Source organism: Nerophis lumbriciformis, linkage group LG10 (genome assembly GCF_033978685.3).
Source record: "Nerophis lumbriciformis linkage group LG10, RoL_Nlum_v2.1, whole genome shotgun sequence".
Taxonomy (NCBI): Eukaryota; Metazoa; Chordata; class Actinopteri; order Syngnathiformes; family Syngnathidae; genus Nerophis; species Nerophis lumbriciformis.
In genome coordinates this window covers 10,005,001-10,027,500 of record NC_084557.2, presented here as the reverse complement: position 1 = coordinate 10,027,500, position 22,500 = coordinate 10,005,001, and the positions used below count along the sequence as shown (strand labels likewise).

At 38.9% G+C, this 22,500-nt stretch overlaps 1 protein-coding gene across 2 annotated transcripts in view; it reads right to left on the bottom strand.

Annotated features, from left to right (window-relative positions):
- LOC133612667 (reelin) overlaps positions 1-22,500 on the bottom strand; it is a 316,782-nt gene that overhangs the window by 112,372 nt on the left and 181,910 nt on the right. For both annotated transcript variants that reach the window (XM_072913903.1, XM_072913904.1), the window contains exon 7: positions 5,398-5,430. In XM_072913903.1, coding sequence (XP_072770004.1) covers positions 5,398-5,430 — 33 coding nt within the window. The remainder of the gene's footprint in view (positions 1-5,397; positions 5,431-22,500) is intronic.

The window sequence follows — 22,500 nt, the reverse complement described above, 5'->3', positions numbered from 1 at the left end:
TTCTTTATTTTCATGACTATTTATGTACATTGTAGATTGTCACTGAAGGCATCAAAACTATGAATGAACACAGGTGGAGTTATGTACTTAAAAAAAGGTTGAAATAACTGAAAACATGTTTTTTTTTCTAGGTTCTTCAAAATAGTCACCCTTTGCTCTGATTACCGCTTTGCACACTCTTGGCATTCTCTCCATGAGCTTCAAGAGGTTGTCACCTGAAATGGTTTTCACTTCACAGGTGTGCCTTATCAGGGTTGATTAGTGGAATTTCTTGCTTTATCAATGGGGTTGGAACCATCAGTTGTGTTGTGAATGTGTCCCAACTTTTGGCCTGTACTGTATGTACAAATGTTGTTTAAACCACAATTATTATAAGAATGTTTACATAAAACATGTTGATTAAGACATACAGGTAGATTTGAAAAAAAAATAATGAGTTAAAATTAGGGATGTCCGATAATGGCTTTTTGCCGATATCCGATATTGTCCAACTCTTTAACTATCGATATCAACAGATACCGATATCAACCGATATATACAGTCGTGGAATTAACACATTATTATGCCTAATTTGGACAACCAGGTATGGTGAAGATAAGGTACTTTAAAAAAAAAATAAAAATAAAATAAGATAAATAAATTAAAAACATTTTCTTGAATAAAAAAGAAAGTAAAACAATATAAAAACAGTTACATAGAAACTAGTAATGAATGAAAATGAGTAAAATTAACTGTTAAAGGTTAGTACTATTAGTGGACCAGCAGCACGCACAATCATGTGTGCTTACGGACTGTATCCCTTGCAGACTGTATTGATATATATTGATATATAATGTAGGAACCAGAATATTAATAACAGAAAGAAACAACCCTTTTGTGTGAATGGGGGAGGGAGGTTTTTTGGGTTGGTGCACTAATTGTAAGTGTATTTTGTGTTTTTTATGTTGATTAAATAAAAATAAAAATTAAAAAATTAAAAAACGATACCGATAATTTCCGATACTACATTTTAACGCATTTATCGGCCGATAATATCGGCTATTATCGGACATCCCTAGTTAAAATCATTTGCTGAAACTTTGTTCCCCCAGTCCAAAAATCCCACCTGCGTTAAATATATGCATATATTAGTTTTTTTTTAGCTTTTTATTAAAAAAATAATATATGTAGGGCTGCAACTAACAACTAATTTGATAATCGATTAATCTGTTTATTATTACTTTGATTAAAGAGATCGGATAAAAGAGACAAACTACATTTCTATTCTTTCCAGTATTTTATTTTTTAAAAAACAGCATACTGGCACCATATTCTTTCAACTTGCCAAATAAAACAAGGGAAATGTTCCAAAAATGTTTTTTTTATAAAGTGCACCATTGTCATGCACAATAGCAATAATGTTGCTTGGGGGAATTTCAAACCTGGCTACTACCTATTCCAACCATTCTGCAATGTTGGATGCTGAATGTCTTTCCTCTAGTGGCATGGTCGTAAGGCAGACTGACTTCATGTTCCATTCGTGTCCAATGTAATGGCATGTATTGCCAAGGTAGGCTTCCGTGGCTACACTTGTCCACACATCAGAAGGGAGAGCAATTTTGCTCTGGGTGGCTTTTATGTCAGACTACACTGCTTGGAACGTCTGCTCGTACTTCCTCTCCATCACTTTGGTAAAATGGGTCCTGGAGGGAAGAGTGTAACCAGGGTTGAGGACGTGAATCAATTGTCTAAAACCTTCATCCTCCACCATTGATAGTGGCCTCATGTCAGTTAGCAACATATCCAGGATAGCATCAGTCAATGCAGCCGCTTGCTGTGGTGTGCAGACCTTCCTTTGTAGCAAGTTGCTAATGCTGGCTTGTTTCTTTCTGAAATGAGAGAAACCATATAATGAACGTACACAGTAGCATCATTTACATGTAACTTAATACATACCTAGTGGATTTAATTAATCATTTCTGACGTAAAAGGCAAATACGCCACCACATTAAAAGCTAAATTAAATAAATGGACATTGGGGATGCAGCATACACCAATAATAACACAGAAATTAAACTCATCAGGTCAGGTCAAGTTCAAAACCCGGCCGAGTCATACCAAAGACTATAAAAATGGGACCCATTACCTCCCTGCTTGGCACTCAGCATCAAGGGTTGGAATTGGGGGTTAAATCACCAAAAATGATTCCTGGGCGTGTCCACCGCTGCTGCTCACTGCTCCCACACTTCCCAGGGGGTGAACAAGGGGATGGGTCAAATGCAGAGGGAAATTTCACCACACCTAGTGTGTGTGTGACAATCATTGGTACTTTAATTTAATTAATTTAAATTTGAAACAAATGTGTTTGTCTGTTGCTGGTGTGAAAGCATGGAATTATCAAAAGAAAGACTTAAAAAGTTGCAAGAATATTTTTGAATTTAAAAAGAGACAACTGGAATTATATCAAACTGATTTTTGATTTTGATTGGACGTGTCGTGAAAATGCTTAAACGAAAATTAAAAAGTATGTTGGAGTTCGGGTGTTGGTGGAGGGAACAGTGATAAATGGGTTGGGTTTTACTTGTATAGCGCTTTTCTACCTTCAAGGTACTCAAAGCGCTTTGACACTACTTCCACATTTACCCATTCACACACACATTCACACACTGATGGAGGGAGCTGCCATGCAAGGCGCTAACCAGCAGCCATCAGGAGCAAGGGTGAAGTGTCTTGCTCAGGACACAACGGACATGACGAGGTTGGTACTAGGTGGGGATTGAACCAGGGACCCTTGGGTTGCGCACGACCACTCTCCCACTGCGCCACGCCGTCCCTGATAAGGTACATCCATCCATTTTCTACCGCTTGTCCCTTTTTTGGGGTACGCGGGGGGTGCTGGACCTATCTCAGCTGCATTCGGGCGGAAGACGGGGTACACCCTGGAGAAGTCGCCACCTCATCACAGGGCCAACACAGATAGACAGACAACATTCACACACTAGGGACCATTTAGTGTTGCCAATCAACCTATCCCCAGGTGCATGTCTTTGGAGGTGGGAGGAAGCCGGAGTACATGGAGGGAACCCACGCAAACTCCACACAGAAAGATCCCGAGCCCGGGATTGAACTCAGGACTACTCGGGACCTTCGTATTGTGAGGCACAAGCACTAACCCCTGTTTCACCGTGCTGCCCAGTGATGAAGTCATTTTAGATGACAGTGATGAAGTCATCTAAAATAATTGGTGTTAAAAAGGGGGCAGATAAATATAAGAATATTATTCTTCTGATCATGGAAATGTATAAGAAACAAAAAAACAATGAAAGTGTCAACTATACGCGGTTTGTATATATGCATTTTCATGAAAGGAATTAAAAGAAATGATGATGATGATGTGAATGTTGTCTGTTCATCTGTGTTGGCCCTGCGATGAGGTGGCGACTTGTCCAGGGTGTGCCCCGCCTTCCGCCCGAATGCAGCTGAGGTAGGCTCCAGCACCCCCCGCGATACCGAAAGGGACAAGTGGTAGAAAATGTATGGATGGATGTTAAGTTTCACTTTTGCATCTCAGAGCACATAGCTGTGGTGCATTCAAGGAACCTTTATTAAAGTTTTAAACAGAGGAATCACACGTTTTTAAGGACAATGAATGCTTAACTCCCATTAGATGCATTAATTATAATATTATAATGATGTATTATTATGATACTTGTTATCCACTAATAATAATACTAAATGAATCAGATCATTCATAATCATTCAAAACGTATTAAAGGTTTTTCCATTCAAAATCTTGGAGACATTACAAGTTGCATTCAAAAATCTTAAGGTTTTACCACTTTTAAAAAGATGTTTTCAACCAAATTAATTCAATATTTTTTTAGTCCATGTAAACTGTGTGTGTTTGTGTGATGTTAGGTATAGTGCAGGGTTTTATCTAGCGGTACACCAACGAGCAACTTAATTAAATGTTAAAACACAGTGTTACTGTTCAAACTGTGTGTAGTGTTACGGTGGCGGTGTTGTACCGAAATCTGTTACCCATCGGAATTTGTAACTCCAGGAGGCGATGTTCCCAAGGCGTTTGTTTGATGGTTAAACGGCAAGCCCAAAGAGGAGGAGAAGAAGAACGCTTGCGTAAATGGCGTAAACTATCCTTAATGCTGAAACGTCAGTTGTCAGAATTTCAGCATTAATAAATTACACATATTCTGGAAATCAATGACTTACTTTCATTATAGTATGAGTCCATTGTATCAGCTGTTGATTCTCTCTCACACACATACATTTTCCAATATAGATAAGGCTATACATGCACATGCAGTTGTTCTGGCTGTATGTTCCCTATTCTTAAGCCAGGCAAGTCATTGATTTCAATGAATATGTGTAATTTATTAATGCTGAAATTCTGACAACTGACGTTTCAGCATTAAGGATAGTTTACGCCATTTACGCAAGCGTTCTTCTTCTCCTCTTTGGGCTTGCCGTTTAACCATCAAACAAACGCCATGGGAACATCGCCCCCTGGAGTTACAAATTCCGATGGGTAACAGATTTCGGTACAACAGCGGAAACTATTAAATATAGTTGTTACATAACACCTCTGCCTTATTTTTGATGAATATTTAGGCTAACTTCGCCACTGTAATGTAATGCTGGTCATTATGGTGGTACTTAGAGATACATTTTTTCTGAGGTGGCACTTGGTGAATAAAGTTTGAGAACCACTGGTTTGGTGACCCCAAAAGGGACAAGCGGTACAAAGTGGATGATGATGATGAACAACACAGAAAATGAAGTCGTCGTCGCACTCTGCAAAAAGGTCCCAACACTCTGAAAGTTAATACACAACAGTTGCTGCTGCGCTTCCTTAAAAAAAATCTCCTCGTTAACAAAAGATTAAAAACACACAACGACGGACACAACGATGGACTTAAAAAGTTACGTACCGTGAGTTCTTCCCTTCATCCATGGCTGCAACATGTTTTCCTCTTCAGGTGCTCCCGAAGCGATGTTGTACTTCCGTGCCATGCACATTTTGCAGGAAACGGTCTTCTTTTGAAGTCTTTAAAGTAAAGTGTTCCCGCACTTTTGACGTCGTACACTTTTCTCCATTTGAAGCAATAACCTCAAGATGTTTCTCCGCTAAACTGTTTTCCTCCGCCATTTTTCGAATGTTTCCAGGCCAAGGAGACGGCGTGGTCACGTGAGCTGCACATGACACGTCATTGGCTGGCTTACTGCCACCTTATGAGACGTAGCCGCAGCGCATGCGCATAACATAGATCCAACGAATCGATAACGAAATTAATCGCCAACTATTTTTATAATCGTTTCTAATCAATTAGTTGTTGCAGCCCTAAATATATGCACATGCGTCTTGTCCAATTATGCACATTTCCTGTGGGAAATACTTACAAAGACTTGGCCTCAGTGGGGACTCTGTTGGAGCTGAAAAAAAAAATGAAAATAAAGAGTTAATATTAAACGTCAAACAGACCTTGATTAAACATGTAGTTAATAGTGTTTCTACCTTAATATGGTTAATACAAACTGATTTAAAGATGAGTTGCATGTATGAGGTCAAACTTTGAAAAGAGGCATAGAGTAGAACTTTATGAAAATGGCCAAGTAGACACTGTAAACCACAGGTATCAAACTCAAGGCCCGGGGGCCAGATCTGGCCCGCGACATCATTTTATCTGGCCCGCAAACACCTATAGATGATACGTGTCAATAAAGTACTTCATATTTTCATTTTTCATTTTGACAGAAAAAAATACATGTACTGCTTGAAATTGCCTACCTTTCAAACTTTAATAAATATTACAGTATATTATCATACGTTCCAAACATGGTTTTGTCTAAATAAAAATAAATAAAAATACTGAACTTCACAGCAAACTGTCCATCAAATTAATAAAAATTACAATACATTTTACGTTTTTCTTTACAGCATATTACTGTAAATTGAAATGAACTACTACTGTTTTTTGCGTTAAAATTCGGTTGACTGAGCTGCCTGTTTTTGACTGTAAAATCTACGGTTATTGTTTTTAACGGTGTATTACTGTAAATGGAAAGACGGTATATTTGTTTTTATGGTAGAAAAACTGGCAGCGAAGTTGCCAGAATAAAAAAAGAACTTGTACTGTTTTTCCATTAACAATATAATGTTGTAAAAAAAACAATGTAAATTCAACACAAAAATTCTGGCAACTTTGATTGATTGAAACTTTTATTAGTAGATTGCAAAGTACAGTACATATTCTGTACAATTGACCACTAAATGGTAACACCGGAATACGTTTTTCAACTTGTTTAAGTCAAGGTCCACGTTAATCAATTCACGGTAAAACTAAGCTGCCAGCTTTTTCCGTAACCCCCCCCCCCAAAAAAAAACAGTGGTACTGTTTTTCCATTTACCGTGAAATGTAAAAAGAAAAAAAACACTGTATTTTACAGTAAAATTTTGTAAATGTGAAGTTTTTACTGTAAAATGGACTAGCTTCTTAAAACAATTTATATAATTAATTCATACATTATTCACTATTACAAGCGGCCCTCTGATGGCAGCCATAACTGCCATGTGGCCCCTCAATGAAAACCATTTTGACATCCCTGCTGTAACTGCAATGTCTACACCAAGATGAATATGCTGTATTTACTGCATGATGTATGTATTTCAAAATATGTCACACCCCCTCCTTGAGTAGTGTTTCCAGTGCAGACACACAAACATGCTCTGTGTGTACAAGTCGTCACTCAACATTTCTGCGGGCTCCGTTTGAAACTATTTGAGGGCAGAACAAACTTTCTCCGTGTCCTGGCCAGCCGCAGCTGTGGTCTCCTGGCTGCAGATGTTAATTCCTTTCAGCCACAAAGTGCCGGGCGGCCATGATTAACGGTTCACTGCCAATTAACCGCCATTCTCCCCAGAGACTCTGCGTACTGTAACACTATAATCCACAGGCGAGGCCAAGCTAACACACTGAACCATCACTCTCCTCGGGGATGCATTCTGCAGGTCTAGGAATTAATGAATCAAACATGACTATTTCAAAAATACAGTCTGACAGCCTGAAATGTCTTTAAGTTACACTTGGTTTATGTCTGTGACCTTCAATGCTGAAGTGGTCGTAAGTAATGAGTCTAAAAAAGGTACAGCGTTCAGAATTTTGGATAGACCTTTGGTTAGAGCAGGCCTGGGCAATTATTTTGACTCGGGGGGCCAAATTTAGAGACAAAAATGTGTCTGGGGGCCAGTATATCTATCTATCTGTATATATATATATATATATATATATATATATATATATATATATATATATATATATATATATATATATACACACACACACACACACACACACACACACAGGTAAAAGCCAGTAAATTAGAATATTTTGAAAAACTTGATTTATTTCAGTAATTGCATTCAAAAGGTGTAACTTGTACATTATATTTATTCATTGCACACAGACTGATGCATTCAAATGTTTATTTCATTTAATTTTGATGATTTGAAGTGGCAACAAATGAAAATCCAAAATTCCGTGTCACAAAATTAGAATATTACTTAAGGCTAATACAAAAAAGGGATTTTTAGAAATGTTGGCCAACTGAAAATTATGAAAATGAAAAATATGAGCATGTACAATACTCAATACTTGGTTGGAGCTCCTTTTGCCTCAATTACTGCGTTAATGCGGCGTGGCATGGAGTCGATGAGTTTCTGGCACTGCTCAGGTGTTATGAGAGCCCAGGTTGCTCTGATAGTGGCCTTCAACTCTTCTGCGTTTTTGGGTCTGGCATTCTGCATCTTCCTTTTCACAATACCCCACAGATTTTCTATGGGGCTAAGGTCAGGGGAGTTGGCGGGCCAATTTAGAACAGAAATATCATGGTCCGTAAACCAGGCACGGGTAGATTTTGCGCTGTGTGCAGGCGCCAAGTCCTGTTGGAACTTGAAATCTCCATCTCCATAGAGCAGGTCAGCAGCAGGAAGCATGAAGTGATGGTGGAAACTTTACACTAGACTTCAGGCAACGTGGATCCTGTGCCTCTCCTGTCTTCCTCCAGACGCTGGGACCTCGATTTCCAAAGGAAATGCAAAATTTGCATGGTTGGGTGATGGTTTGGGGTGCCATGTCATCTGCTGGTGTCGGTCCACTCTGTTTCCTGAGATCCAGGGTCAACGCAGCCGTCTACCAGCAAGTTTTAGAGCACTTCATGCTTCCTGCTGCTGACCTGCTCTATGGAGATGGAGATTTCAGGTTTCAACAGGACTTGGCGCCTGCACACAGCGCAAAATCTACCCGTGCCTGGTTTACGGACCATGGTATTTCTGTTCTAAATTGGCCCGCCAACTCCCCTGACCTTAGCCCCATAGAAAATCTGTGGGGTATTGTGAAAAGGAAGATGCAGAATGCCAGACCCAAAAACGCAGAAGAGTTGAAGGCCACTATCAGAGCAACCTGGGCTCTCATAACACCTGAGCAGTGCCAGAAACTCATCGACTCCATGCCACGCCGCATTAACGCAGTAATTGAGGCAAAAGGAGCTCCAACCAAGTATTGAGTATTGTACATGCTCATATTTTTCATTTTCATACTTTTCAGTTGGCCAACATTTCTAAAAATCCCTTTTTTGTATTAGCCTTAAGTAATATTCTAATTTTGTGACACACGGAATTTTGGATTTTCATTTGTTGCCACTTCAAATCATCAAAATTAAATGAAATAAACATTTGAATGCATCAGTCTGTGTGCAATGAATAAATATAATGTACAAGTTACACCTTTTGAATGCAATTACTGAAATAAATCAAGTTTTTCAAAATATTCTAATTTACTGGCTTTTACCTGTATATACAAACACTATATTGCCAAAAGTATTTGGCCACCTGCCTTTAATCACATATGAACTTGAAGTGCCATCCCATGGAACTGTCCAAAATGTTTTGGTATCCTGGAGCATTCAAAGTTCCTTTCAATGGGACTAAGGAAACCAATCCCAACTCCTGAAAAACCAACCCCACACCATAATTCCTCCTCCACCAAATTTCACACTCGGCACAATGCAGTCCGAAATGTAGCGTTCTCCTGGCAACCTCCAAACCCTGACTTGTCAATCAGATTGCCAGATGGAAAAGCATGATTCATCAGTCCAGAGAAGGCGTCTCCACTGCTCTAGAGTCCAGTGGCGACGTGCTTTACACCACTGCATCCCACGCTTTGCATTGGACTTGGTGATGTATGGCTTAGATGCAGCTGCTCGGCCATGGAAACCCATTCCATGAAGCTCTCTGCGTACTGTACGTGGGCTAATTGGAAGGTCACATGAAGTTTGGAGCTCTGTAGCAACTGACTGTGCAGAAAGTCTTTGCGCTATCCGCTGACCCCTCTCCGTCAGTTTACCTGGCCTACCGCTTGGTGGCTGACTTGCTGTTGTTCCCAAACTCTTCACTTTTCTCATAATAAAGCCGACAGTTGACTTTGGAATATTTAGGAGCGAGGAAATGTCACGACTGGATTTGTTGCACAGGTGGCATCCTATGACAGTTCCACGCTGGAAATCACTGAGAGCGGCCCATTCTTTCACAAATGTTTGTAGAAACAGTCTCCATGCCTAAGTGCTTGATTTTATACATGTGGGGTCCCCACATCTGCGGTCCTCTCCAAAGTTTCTCATTGTCATCCCATTGGGTTGAGTTTTTTTCTTGCCCTGATGTGGAATCTGAGCCGAGGATGTCTTTGTGGCTTGTGCAGCCCTTTGAGACAATCGTGATGTAGGGCTATATATGTAAACTATGATTGATTGATTGATTGATTGATTGACAGTGGGTTCAAGGAACGCCAAAATTAGTAGGACAAAGCGGCGATCGCTAAATAGTCTCTAATCAGTGAAGCATGTTTAATATAATCAGTGGGATTTCTAACAATTAGGAAAGTTTGTGTCATGTTTGTCCTCCTACAGAAACCATATTTATATATAATATATATATTTTTTCCCTCATCTTTTTCCATTTTTCATACATTTTTGAAAAAGCTCAAGAGAGCCACTAGGCCCGGCGCTATAGAGCTGGCGCTAGGCCGGAGCTAAAAGAAGCAAAGTTAAATCATGAAATGCAACTTTACCCGGGCAAATACGAGACATGATTTATTATTCAGAGTCTTTATACCAATTTTCTTGAACCAGCCAGAATCAAAGAAGTTGTAGACCTCCATGCTTTTTGAAGTTTTCATCTGTTTTGTCGTGTAGAATGGCGTCTGGGAACGCGACCGACATATAATTCGTGATGTCACTCGACAAATCTTTTTTTGATAAGGTATAGGGATCTATTCCACTGTATAGTTCGATTTTTTGCTCGTATCTGCTTTTTGCAGGAAGACTTAAGCCTCTTTTGTACTCAGATAGTTCACGTGCTGCTTGCTGTACAACAGCCATCTTAGCTTGGTTGACCACCACTGGTTTTCACTTCCGGGAAAAAGTCAAGTGTCGGAATACAAGCAATTCATATCTCTAAAGTCAAAATCGGTTATTGGTTTGTACCACCCCTAATGTTTAGCTATTCCTTATCCAGCAATAAACTCATTGCACTTTAACCATGAATTAATTAATGTGGACCCCGACTTAAACAAGTTAAAAACTTATTCGGGTGTTACCATTTAGTGGTCAATTGTACGGAATATGTACTGCACTGTGCAATCTACTAATAAAAGTTTCAATCAATCAATTAAAATGTAGAAATAAGTTTTATTGGAAGTAAACCTGGATGAGTTTGTTAATCTGTTTACTGTAGCAAACAGGACACAAGAGTAGTTACTACAGAAACATATTTTTCCCTTGTTCTACGCAAAGTCTGATTGAACACATTTAACTTTTCTTCATAAATCTCATTACTAGTTTGAAACTTTGACTTTCCGTAAAGACATGTAGACCGAAGATGTGGTTAATCTGCAACACTATTCTTCATCTGGGATGAGTCTCAGCCCTGATTAGACACATCCAGATAAAACTCTGGGCTTTGAAACTCAGATACTGTACCTAATCCTAAACCTCTTTCAAACTAATGCTGCTATCGTTTGAAAATGAATAATGATCATAGTATTCAGAGATCAAATTGAGATACAGTTGTACCTTAACTTAAGAGTGTTTTGAGATAAGAGCTGTGTCTCGGCTATTTATTATGCTTTCAGTCACAAGCAAAACTTAGAATTACAAGCATCCTGCCATTAGTTGGCGTAGCAAATGTCACATTTGCATGGATTTCCTACTACAAATGGTGTGTTCAAAAATACAGAAAACGTACGCACAAAAGTATTCAGATGTATTAAAGTGTGCGCACACATTAATCCCAGCACATTTCTTTTGTACATCTCAATGTGTTGGTGTGGCTCACCACTCCTTGTCCACACCTCCATTTAAATATCATAAAATCCTATTTAAATTAGCCATGTGACATAAAATAATAATTCCACCGACTAAAAGTTGGAGGTGCTTCTTGCTGGAGTGTAAAAAGTTACTCTTTTCCACTATTGTTGCAAGTTAGTGCAGCAGTGAAGTGAAGTGAATTATATTTATATACAGCTTTTCTCTTGTGACTCAAAGCGCTTTTACATAGTGTAACCCAATATCTAAGTTACATTTAAACCAGTGTGGGTGGCACTGGGAGAAGGTGGCTAAAGAGTCTTGCCCAAAGACAGAACGGCAGTGACTATGATGGCAGAAGCTGGGATCGAACCTGGAACCCTCAAGTTGCTGGCACGGCCACTCTACCAACCGAGCTATACCGCCCCACCACCGCAGTGCGTTTGCCGGGGGGAAAAGTGCGGTTTTGTGTTTCACACTTTACACCCTGATTTTTATAATGAGTATACTTTGCACACAGACACAATCAGGGGCTTGTTTGAAGGATCTTCAATTAAGTTTATCCAGGAAATACAACTAGTGTATTGTGTTTGTTTTTACAACCACGGGAAAGAAGAAAGCGAGCGTGAAGTACATTGCTGATAAGAAGCCGAGCGTGTTGCCAACTTGTCGAGGTGAATCACTGCTGGTCTGCACCATACTGAAGCAGAATGAGTTGATTACAGCAGTGAAGGGCAATAAAATAATATCTCCATGGCAGACATTTATCCATGAAAATATGGAAAAGTTGCTGATGGTGTATTTGGCGGCAAAGCAGCTTAAAGGAGATGCCGTAGAAGTTCACTCTCCAAGGTAAATGCTGTACATTCCATCATAAAACTACTGTAGTTGTTTGTATTAAATTATATTATATTTAATTGTTTTGATACAATATTATTGGATGTCAGTTTTCTTTTTAAAAGGCATGTTACATGTTAAGCTAGCTGTCCAAAGTGGGGACCCAGGGTGGACCACTCATCTGTGCATCAGTCTCCACTCAAGATGACCTCCTGCTGGCCCCACTATGGACTGGACTCTCACTATTATGTTAGATCCACTATGGACTGGACTCTCACACTATTATGTTAGAGCCACTATGGACTGGACTCTCACAATATTATGTTAGATCCACTATGGACTGGACTCTCACACTATTATGTTAGATCCACTATGGACTGGACTCTCACACTATTATGTTAGATCCACTATGGACTGGACTCTCACTATTATGTTAGATCCACTATGGACTGGACTCTCACACTATTATGTTAGAGCCACTATGGACTGGACTCTCACAATATTATGTTAGATCCACTATGGACTGGACTCTCACACTATTATGTTAGATCCACTATGGACTGGACTCTCACACTATTATGTTAGATCCACTATGGACTGGACTCTCACAATATTATGTTAGATCCACTATGGACTGGACTCTCACACTATTATGTTAGATCCACTCTGGACTGGACTCTCACACTATTATGTTAGATCCACTATGGACTGGACTCTCACACTATTATGTTAGATCCACTATGGACTGGACTCTCACACTATTATGTTAGATCCACTATGGACTGGACTCTCACACTATTATGTTAGATCCACTATGGACTGGACTCTCACACTATTATGTTAGATCCACTATGGACTGGACTCTCACACTATTATGTTAGATCCACTATGGACTGGACTCTCACACTATTATGCTAGATCCACTCGACATCCATTGCACCGGTCGCCCAGGGGGAGGTCCCCCCACATCTGTGGTCCCCTCCAAGGTTTCTCATTGTCATCCCATTGGGTTGAGTTTTTTCTTGCCCTGATGTGGGATCTGAGCCGAGGACGTCCTTGTGACTTGTGCAGCCCTTTGAGACACTCGTGATTTAGGGCTATATAAGTAAACATTGATTGATTGATTATGTCGCCGCTATAAATAGTTCTGCGTAAGTAATTATAATAACAACATGACTAATACTTGGTTAATATACAAGTCACGAAATGTAAATTGAAAATGGACATGTGAGGCAGCGGTATTAACCACCTCAGCACCGCGCCAGATCTTAATGCTGGACAAATCCTACACAGCTGGCTGAAGTGTGCTGTTGACTTTACAAGTTTAGTCGGTGTTGCTCAATTTCATGTTGGCAGCCTGCGATCCACGGCGGAGCCTGTTTAAGTGGATCAAAAGGCCGTTTTCCTTCACTGCTAATCCTGCGACGTCTACTTCTAAACACACTTAGAGCAGCTGTGTCGCAACCAAGTATTGCATTCTTGTTGTTCACAAACTGTGATACACATGGAATAAATAGTTGTGTAACTAGTTTACATTAGCATGCAAAGCCTTCATTCCTGCTAATCCACCCCAGTCGCTATGAAGCGTATGCTTAGTTGATACTTTTGCTCTCTTTGACAAACCTTCTAAATCGCCTTTGGTCTTTTTTAAAGAGGCCAGCGGGCTGAATTTCCTTCTTTTTTTTTTTTTTTTGAGTGGGTAATCCTGACTTTGTTCCCAAAAAAAGGCCTCATTTACAGTTCTCTTTCTCCATGCTTCATCAAGCTCTGCGCTTCCTGACCAGACATTCGGTCTCATTTCACTGGGATTAATCCCCTCTCACTTCCTTAAAGACTTCAATTACTGCCTTCTCTATTAGCCGCTCATCTCTGCTAATGCCTGTATCTGCCCAGCCGGGGTCTACACTCCACATACACGCACACACATACATGTGGAATACTTTTCTTTTTTTTTGCTAATATTCACAAGAACTGAAGTACAATGAGCGAAGTAAATATAAAAAAAAATAAAAAGTTGCATGCGTGTTGCTGACGAGAAGGTTTTTGGGTGGATGAATGCTTTGGGGGCCTTCGACATCCGTGCACAAAGGACACAAGTTAAATCCTCTATTCTGTCTGTCTTCTAATCTCCCCCCTTGCCCTGCATTTTCTCATCACACTGTAAATGTCATCCATCTTCCATTCCTAATAAAATAATTGAGAAAGTTGTCCTCCAACAACTAAATCACTTCTTGGCTTCCACTGGCTGCCACAACAACTTCCAGTCAGGATTTCGACCTCTTCATAGCACAGAGACGACCCTTCTTAAAGTTATAAATGACATCCGTCCAAACACAGACTCTGGCAAAACTTCAGTATTAATGCTATTGGACCTCAGTGCTGCATTTGACACTGTCGACCACTCAATACTTTTGGACAGGTTGGAAAACTGAGTGGGGATCTCAGGCACAGTTTTAAGCTGGTTCAAGTCATATCTACAAGATAGGAACTATTTTGTTTCCATTGGTGACTTTGTATCAGAACCAACCAATGTAACGTGTGGAGTCCCCCAAGGTTCAATCTTGGGGCAGACTTTATTTAACATCTATATGCTCCCACGAGGACAAATCATGCAAAATAATAACATTGACCATCATTGCTATGCCGATGACCATACTTGCCAACCCTCCCGGATTTTCCGGGAGACTCCCGAAATTCAGCGCCTCTCCCGAAAACCTCGCGGGACAAATTTTCTCCCGAAAATCTCCCGAAATTCAGGCAGAGCTGGAGGCCACGCCCCCTCCAGCTCCATGCGGACCTGAGTGACGTGTTGACAGCCTGTTCACACGTCCGTTTTCCCACAATATAAACAGCTAATGGTTGAGGGCGAGTTCTTGGTTTCTTATGTGGGTTTATTGTTTGGCAGTTTCATTAACGTCCTCCCAGCGCGGTAACAACACACAACAACAGCAGTCAAGTTTTCGTCTACCGTAAAGCAGTTCGTCTGCCGTAAACAGCAATGTTGTGACACTTTTAAACAGGACAATACTGCCATCTACTGTACATGCATATGTGACCCACCCATAATGTGTCACATTTTTGTGTTGATTTATTTATTTTATTTTGTGGTTTGAATTCGTTTTTGGAGCTGTCATTACACATTTATCAGTATTCACATTGGTCAGTAGGGGGCAGTAGGGCGTTTCTTCCCAAATGAATGCTATCACCTGCAGACCGGAAGTGTCTTGTCATTCTGATGAGCGTGACCAGTCTGTGAACAATTGAAACGTCCTGTGTGCTTTTTCCTCCTGTATAACAGGTTAGTTTTGGTGAATCAACTCACTGAATAATATCCATGTGATCTTTATAAGTTTAAGTACACATTCTGATGGTGGAGCCTAACTCTAAAGTGTTTGTGAGTTGTAGTTTGTATTTGTGAATGAATCCAGTGCACAGCTGCAGTAATCAATACAAAAAGGAGACGTGAGTGCGCAATGTTTATATAGGAACTTCTGATCCTAATTCAGACTCCCAAATTAGAGCTCCCGTTTTTTTTAATTTTTTTATAATGTATATTTGTATAATGTGTGTGTTCTGAAATAGTGACAGAGAATAGAACAAGGATGGACAATTCAACCCTTAACTCAACAATGAGTAGATGAGTGTTATGTGTGTGTTTATGTGTAAATAAATGAACACTGAAATTCAAGTATTTATATATATATATATATATATATATATATATATATATATATATATATATATATATATATATATATATATATATATATATATATATATATATGTATGTATATGTAATTAAATATATATATATATATATATATATATAGCTAGAATTCACTGAAAGTCAAGTATTTCTTATATATATATCTTAACCACGCCCCCAACCCCGACCACACCCCCCAACCCCCGAAATCGGAGGTCTCAAGGTTGGCAAGTATGCCGATGACACCCAAATCTATGTAGCGCTATCACCAAATGACTATCGCCCAATAGATCTTCTGTGCCAGTGCATTGAGCAAGTCAAACACTGGATGTGCTAAAATTTCCTACAACTAAATGAAGATAAAAATGAGATAATTGTTTTTGGTGCTAAAAAAGAAAGGTTTGAAGTCATCCAACACCTTCAATCACTGTCCCTGAAAACCTCAAATAATGCCAGAACTCTTGGGGTTATTTTAGATTCTGATTTACATTTCGACAGTCACATCATATCAGTAACAAAATCGGCCTACTATCACCTCAAAAATGTAACAAGACTTAGAGGGCTCATGTCAGCTCGAGACTTAGAAAAACTTGTACATGCCTTTATTACCAGTAGGCTAGACTATTGTAATGGTCTCCTTGCAGGTCTTCCCCAAAAAAACTGTCAGGCAGCTACAGCTTGTTCAGAACACTGCAGCTAGAGTTCTAACAAAGACCAAAAAATGTGAGCACATTACAGCAATTCTTAAATCCTTACATTGGCTCCCTGTACATCAGAGAATTGATTTCAAAATCCTCCTGCTCAAATATAAATCACTACAAGGTCTAGGGCCGAAGTATATCACTGATATGCTCCCACTATATAAGCCCTCTAGATCAGTGGTTCTCAACCTTTTTTCAGTGATGTACCCCCTGTGAACATTTTTTTAATTCAAGTACCCCTAATCAGAGGAAAGCATTTTTGGTTGAAAAAAAGAGATAAAGAAGTACAATAAAGCACTATGTCATCAGTTTCTGATTTATTAAATTGTATAACAGTGCAAAATATTGCTCATTTGTAGTGGTCTTTCTTGATCTATTTGGAAAAAAATAAAATAAAAATAACAAAAAACTTGTTGAAAAATAAACAAGTGATTCAATTATAAATAAAGATTTCTACACATAGAAGTAATCATCAACTTAAAGTGCCCTCTTTTGGGATTGTAATAGAGATCCATCTGGATTCATGAATTTAATTCTAAACATTTATTTTGTTGAAGTAATATTCAATAAATATATTTATAAAGGATTTTTGAATTGTTGCTATTTTTAGAATATTTAAAAAAAATCTCACGTACCCCTTGGCATACCTTCAAGTACCCCCAGGGGTACGCGTACCCCCATTTGAGAACCACTGCTCTAGATCACTAAGATATTCTGAGACCAATCTGTTAGCGGTTCCCAGAGTAAACTCAAATCAAGGGAGAGCATCATTCAGTCACTATGCAACAAATAGCTGGAATAAACTTCCTGAAGATGTCAGGCTTTCCCCCACTCGGACTCTTTTAAAACTAGACTGAAAACTTTTATGTTCACCTTAGGCGTCAGCTAAATCTTTTAACTTTTAACGTACGCACTGTTTTTATTTTTATTGTCTGCATTTTAATTTTGCTTTTATTTTCTTTCATTTCACTTTGTTGTCTGTGAAGCACTTTGAGTCTGCCTTGTGTATGAAAAGCGCTATACAAATAAAGTTGCCTTGCCTTGCCTTGTTACCCTCTAGCCTGGTCTCTTTAACTTTTTTTTTTTGAGGCGAGCCACGTTTGAAGTTGCCTCAACTGGCGCTTGCAATTACGCTCCCACCTGGACTCAGGCTGCTGTTGTTTTAGCTTCAATGAATGCAGAAATGAGATGGCTCTCCAAGGTTAGATTGCAAGCACTCCACCCCACTCTGCAAAAAAGTGTGTGGGCTTCAATGGCCATCATTACAGTAATCATATAGCGGGGTAGAGAGGAGGAAGGCAAATAAACACCTAGCCTTACTTTCTCCACGAGGGTTTTTAACTGCAGGTGGAATCAAAGAGGTTGTTAACTATAATAATGGGAAATAGGGAGGCTTTTTAGTCCTTTGTGGTAGAATTCATTGACTTTGTTGTTTGCATGTTTACTTCGTGTTACCTTGGTGTCAAAGGGACAAGCCAGAAGAACAAACTCAAGTCTAGGTCAGAACTTTCAACAGGTCCTGGGTCAATCAGTTTACGGTTAAACTGTACAAACCCCAAAACCAGTGAGGTTGGCACGTTGTATAAATGGTAAATAAAAACAGAATGATTTGCAAATCCTTTTCAACCTGTATTCAATTGAATAGACAAGATATTTAGCGTTCAAACTGCAAAACGGTGTTATTTTTTGCAAATATTAGCTAATTTAATCCTACATACCGATGTGATAAATATTTAAAAGATTATAGATATTTATTAATTATATATTATTTATTTACAATTAGATAATTATTTTTTAAAGCTTTCCATTTCAGCCCAATAAGATTAGTGGTGTTATAGTGAAAATCATAAACTAATCCAAACTCTGCACAAGTTAACACATTTAGTAGCATATACAAACCCCAAAAGCAGTGAAGTTGGCACGTTGTGTAAATGGTAAATAAAAACAGAATACAATGATTTGAAAATCATGTTCAACCTATATTCAATTGAATAGACTGCAAAGACAAGATACTTAACGTTCGAACAGAGAAACTTTTTTTTTTTTTTTTGCAAATAATCACTAACTTCGAATTTAATGGCAGCAACACATTGCAAAAAAGGGGCATTTTCACCACTGTGTTACATGGCCTTTCCTTTTAACAACACTCAGTAAACATTTGGGAACTGAGGAAACCAATTTTTGAAGCTTTTCAGATGGAATTCTTTCCCATTCTTGCTTGATTATTTTTTGCAAATATTAGCTCATTTGACGCCTGCAACAGGTTTCAAAAAAGCTGGCACAAGTGGCAAAAAAGACTGAGAAAGTTGAGGAATGCTCATCAAACACTTATTTGGAACATCCCACAGGTGAACAGGCTAATTGGGAACAGGTGGGTGCCATGATTGGGTATAAAAGCAGCTTCCATGGAATGCTCAGTCATTCACAAACAAGGATGGGGCGAGGGTCACCACTTTTGAACAAATGCGTGAGCAAATTGTCGAAAAGTTTAATAACAACAATTCTCAATGAGCTATTGCAAGGAATTTAGGGATTTCACCATCTACGGTCCGTAATATCATCAAAAGGTTCAGAGAATCTGGGGAAGTCACTGTTCGTAAGCGATGATATTATGGATCTTGGATCCCTCAGACGGTACTGCATCAAAAAGCGACATCAGTGTGTAAAGGATATCACCACATGGGCTCAGGAACACTTCAGAAAACCACTGTCAGTAACATCGCTACATCTGTAAGCACAAGTTAAAACTCTACTATGCAAAATTAAGTTTCTCAGTTCAAACATTAAATATCTTGTCTTTGCAGTCTATTCAATTGAATATGAGTTGAAAAAGATTTGCAAATCATTGTATTCTGTTTTTATTTATGATTTACACAACGTGTCAACTTCACTGCTTTTGGGTTTTGCATAAGACCGGTTTTCCACAAATAATAATTATTATTAATATAAATAATATGATAAAATATACAAAACAATACATTAACTGTCATGTCTTGTTTATGTTTTTTATAGTTCTCCTGTGTTTAGTTTCCACTCTTTTCCACTCTTAGTTAACTCTTGTTGCTAGGAGCACTGATTGTGTACACCTGCCTTTGGTTGGCGATCAGAACACTCACCTGTCACTGATCACTAATCAGAGGGCTTTATATATCGGTCCCCGTATCCAGTCGGCGCTTTACGTTACTGTTTACGTTTCATGTTTTACTCATGCTATGCTAGGAGATTAAAGTCTTTGCCTTAGGCTTCACATGCGTTTCCCAGCAGCACAACTCATTGTCCTTTTGCCTGTTGAAAGGGTTTAATACGTTTCTTTCTTGGACGCGCTCTCCTTGCCTCCGCATTTTGGGATCATGAACACCACCAACATGCTAAGACGTGACAATAACATTAATAAAAGTAATAACTATAATTGGTTATTTTCAGGGCTGTCAAAGTTAACTACATAATAAAGAGTTAAACAGAAAGTTTCTTTCACGGCACTATTTAAAAATAAAAAAGGCAGCAGCGAAAAAGCAGCTGAGTTGAGTCACAGGAACGAATAGAGAGTAAAAATGAACAAAGAAAATGTATATTGAATGGTATGTTTAGCTTCGAAGTAGTATTACAAGTATTGCAAAGTTGACGGTTTATGGGCTTGTTTTGGAACCTGCGCTTGCTGTTTGGTGCTTGCTTTTCAAGCACACCTGTGAAGTGAAAACCATTTCCGGTGACTACCTCTTGAAGCTCATCGAGAGAATGCCAAGAGTGTGCAAAGCAGTAATCAGTGCAAAGAGTGGCTATTTTGAAGAAACTAGAATATAAAACATGTTTTCAGTCATATTACCTTTTTTTGTTAAGTACATAACTCCACATGTGTTCATTCATAGTTGTGATGCCTTCAGTGACAATCTACAATGTAAATAGTCATGAAAATAAAGACAACGCATTGAATGAGAAGGTGTCTCCAAACTTTTGGCCTGTACTGCATATATATATATATATATATATATATATATATATATATATATATATATATATATATATATATATATATATATATATATATATATATATACACACATATATACATATATATATATATATATATATATATATATATATATATATAAATACCGTATTTTCCGGAGTATAAGTCGCTCCAGAGTATAAGTCACACCGGCTGAAAATGCATAATAAAGAAGGGAAAAAACATATATAAGTCGCACTGGAGTATAAGTTGCATTTTTGGGGTAATGTATTTGATAAAAGCCAACACCAAGAATAGACATTTGAAAGGCAATTTAAAATAAATAAAGAATAGTGAACAACAGGCTGAATAAGTGTACGTTATATGAGGCATAAATAACCAACTGAGAACGTGCCTGGTATGTTAACGTAACATATTATGGTAAGAGTCATTCAAATAACTATAACATATAGAACATGCTATACGTTTTCCAAACAATCTGTCACTCCTAATCGCTAAATCCCATGAAATCTTATACATCTAGTCTCTTATGTGAATGAGATAAATAATATTATTTGATATTTTACGATAATGTGTTAATAATTTCACACATAAGTCGCTCCTGAGTATAAGTTGCACACCGGCCAAACTATGAAAAAACTGCGACTTATTGTCAGAAAAATACAATATATATATATATATATATATATATATATATATATATATATATAAAAGATTGAGCACTCATGGACTGGATTAAACCCAAGGCGGAATTGTATTGCATCTGTGTGCATGTGCGTCTGGTTTGTGTTGCGCTTGTGTAAATTTTAAGGTACAACTATTAAAATATGATTAAAAAAAGTTCTACTTCTGATTAATCACCATTAATTGTGAGTTAACTATGGACAAAATGCGGCATTAAATGTGTAATTGAGGACTTCAGCTGAAAAACTGGATAAACCCGGGGGTCTTGATTGTAAATGTGATTGACTTCTTGATGGTAAGCACCCAACAATAAACCAGCACTATGATGGCAGACAGCGTGGGTGGGTGGTTATGTCTGTTGGAGAAGAAAGGGTCCTACATCACTACTCTTCTGCACCGTGATCAAGCTCACCTCAATGAGCAGTGGCCTCTTTGAGTTATACGTCCCCCTAATAATCCATCTGGGTTGCGGTGTACTGGGCCGAGCCCATAAAAAGCTGATTTATTCTCCTACTGGAAATGAGGCCCTGACGACGGCGGGCAGAAATCGGCGACGTCTGGCCGTGCTGTCAGGAGGTGGAGCTGACGGACGGCCGGCGGGGTCTATACCTGCAGTCTTCAGCATAGACCTCCTCATCGCCAGCTCAGCATTTTTTTTTTTTTTTTTTAAACACAGTGGACAAACTGAAACACTGTGCTGAACGCTGGCTTGAACTATCAAAATGTAAAACATGTTTTCTGTGTTGGGTAAATGAGTGTGTAACAGGCATAGATCTAAGCAGGAGGCAAGTGGAAAGGAATGAAATGAAGGTTGAATGGAAGGAGGATAGCCAGCAATGAAAAATGCTCTAATCGCAGACTGGATCCAAGGTGGCACAGCAGGGAGGTCTCTAGTACCAAGCACCAACAACAAGACAAGACTATCTGGCACGCACGCACGCCATACTTGCCAACCTTGAGACCTCCGAATTCGGGAGACGTGGGGTTGGGGGGGCGCGGCGTTTGGTGGTAGCAAGGGTGTATATTGTAGCATCCCGGAAGAGTTAGTGCTGCAAGGGATTCTGGGTATTTGTTCTGTTGTGTTTATGTTGTGTTACGGATGTTCTCCCGAAATGTGTTTGTCATTCTTGTTTGGTGTGGGTTCACATAGTGGCGCATATTTGTAACAGTGTTAAGGTTGTTTATACGGCCACCCTCAGTGTGACCTGTATGGCTGTTGACCAAGTATGAATTGCATTCATTTAAGTGTGTGT